Here is an 822-nt window from a genome sequence, read left to right as displayed (position 1 = left end):
TATATATATAGGTCGTAAACTCCATGAATATTATTTCTTAAAAGAATTAGCAATATGCCGTTCAAATATTGCTATACTCCTGCTGTTGGAGTGTAACATTCATATCAGCTATCATGTTCAGCAGATACACCAGTTTATCCATGTCCAATAATTTCACAAAATCAAGCCAAATAAAGGTAGTCCTTAAATTAACCAGTCTCATGATATATATCATATTGTATCTGAACTGTTTGAAGTGAGTTTTGCTGTGGATTTGCATGCCATTTAATAGTTAATTTATTTATTGGAATCTGCATGTTCAGTAAGTGAGGTTGTTAATTGCCTTAACAGTAATTCATTATTAACCATACTTTTTTTGTGTTGACTCTTAACCCTCCTCTTTTTCTCTCCTTCTGTTACTTTCCCTTACAGGATGAAGTAGCGGGACGCCCTCTGCCCTGTGCTGCCTCTCAATGCTGTGAGTGTCAACATCTCACACTAGATGGAGCCTCGGCATCATGCCTGATGCTTCACTGTGCTCTCCACTCCTTTAACTCTACATGCTGCTTCTTGTCACCTTTGAGTAGCATAAATGTTAACATACAATCTGTTCACAGCGTATATACTCACAAATGTTCACTCAAGTGTCTCACACTTGTATCAAGCACAAGAAAATTCATGTTGGAATTGAAATATAAGTTTTTTGTAAATGATTTTGTTTTTGCACATCATCTTTCACTCTTGATTTTTAACCTCACCAGGCAACTATTTTGGATGGGCCGACAGCCAGAGTATGTAATCTGTATTCAGATTTTATATAGTAACACTTTACTCTAGATTATT

The 822-nt window shown here is 35.9% G+C and overlaps 1 protein-coding gene across 1 annotated transcript in view; it reads left to right on the top strand.

Moving 5' to 3' along the window:
* LOC107688005 (protein unc-13 homolog B-like) overlaps positions 1-822 on the top strand; it is a 100877-nt gene that overhangs the window by 42092 nt on the left and 57963 nt on the right. The window contains exons 7-8 of the mRNA XM_016485548.1: positions 412-457; positions 741-770. Of these exons, the coding sequence (XP_016341034.1) occupies positions 412-457; positions 741-770 (76 nt within the window). The remainder of the gene's footprint in view (positions 1-411; positions 458-740; positions 771-822) is intronic.

Source organism: Sinocyclocheilus anshuiensis, unplaced genomic scaffold, assembly GCF_001515605.1.
Source record: "Sinocyclocheilus anshuiensis isolate Anshui unplaced genomic scaffold, SAMN03320099.WGS_v1.1 scaffold205, whole genome shotgun sequence".
NCBI classification, from domain to species: domain Eukaryota; kingdom Metazoa; phylum Chordata; class Actinopteri; order Cypriniformes; family Cyprinidae; genus Sinocyclocheilus; species Sinocyclocheilus anshuiensis.
Note: the sequence above shows the minus strand (reverse complement) of the source record. Positions and strands in the feature narration are given on the sequence as shown.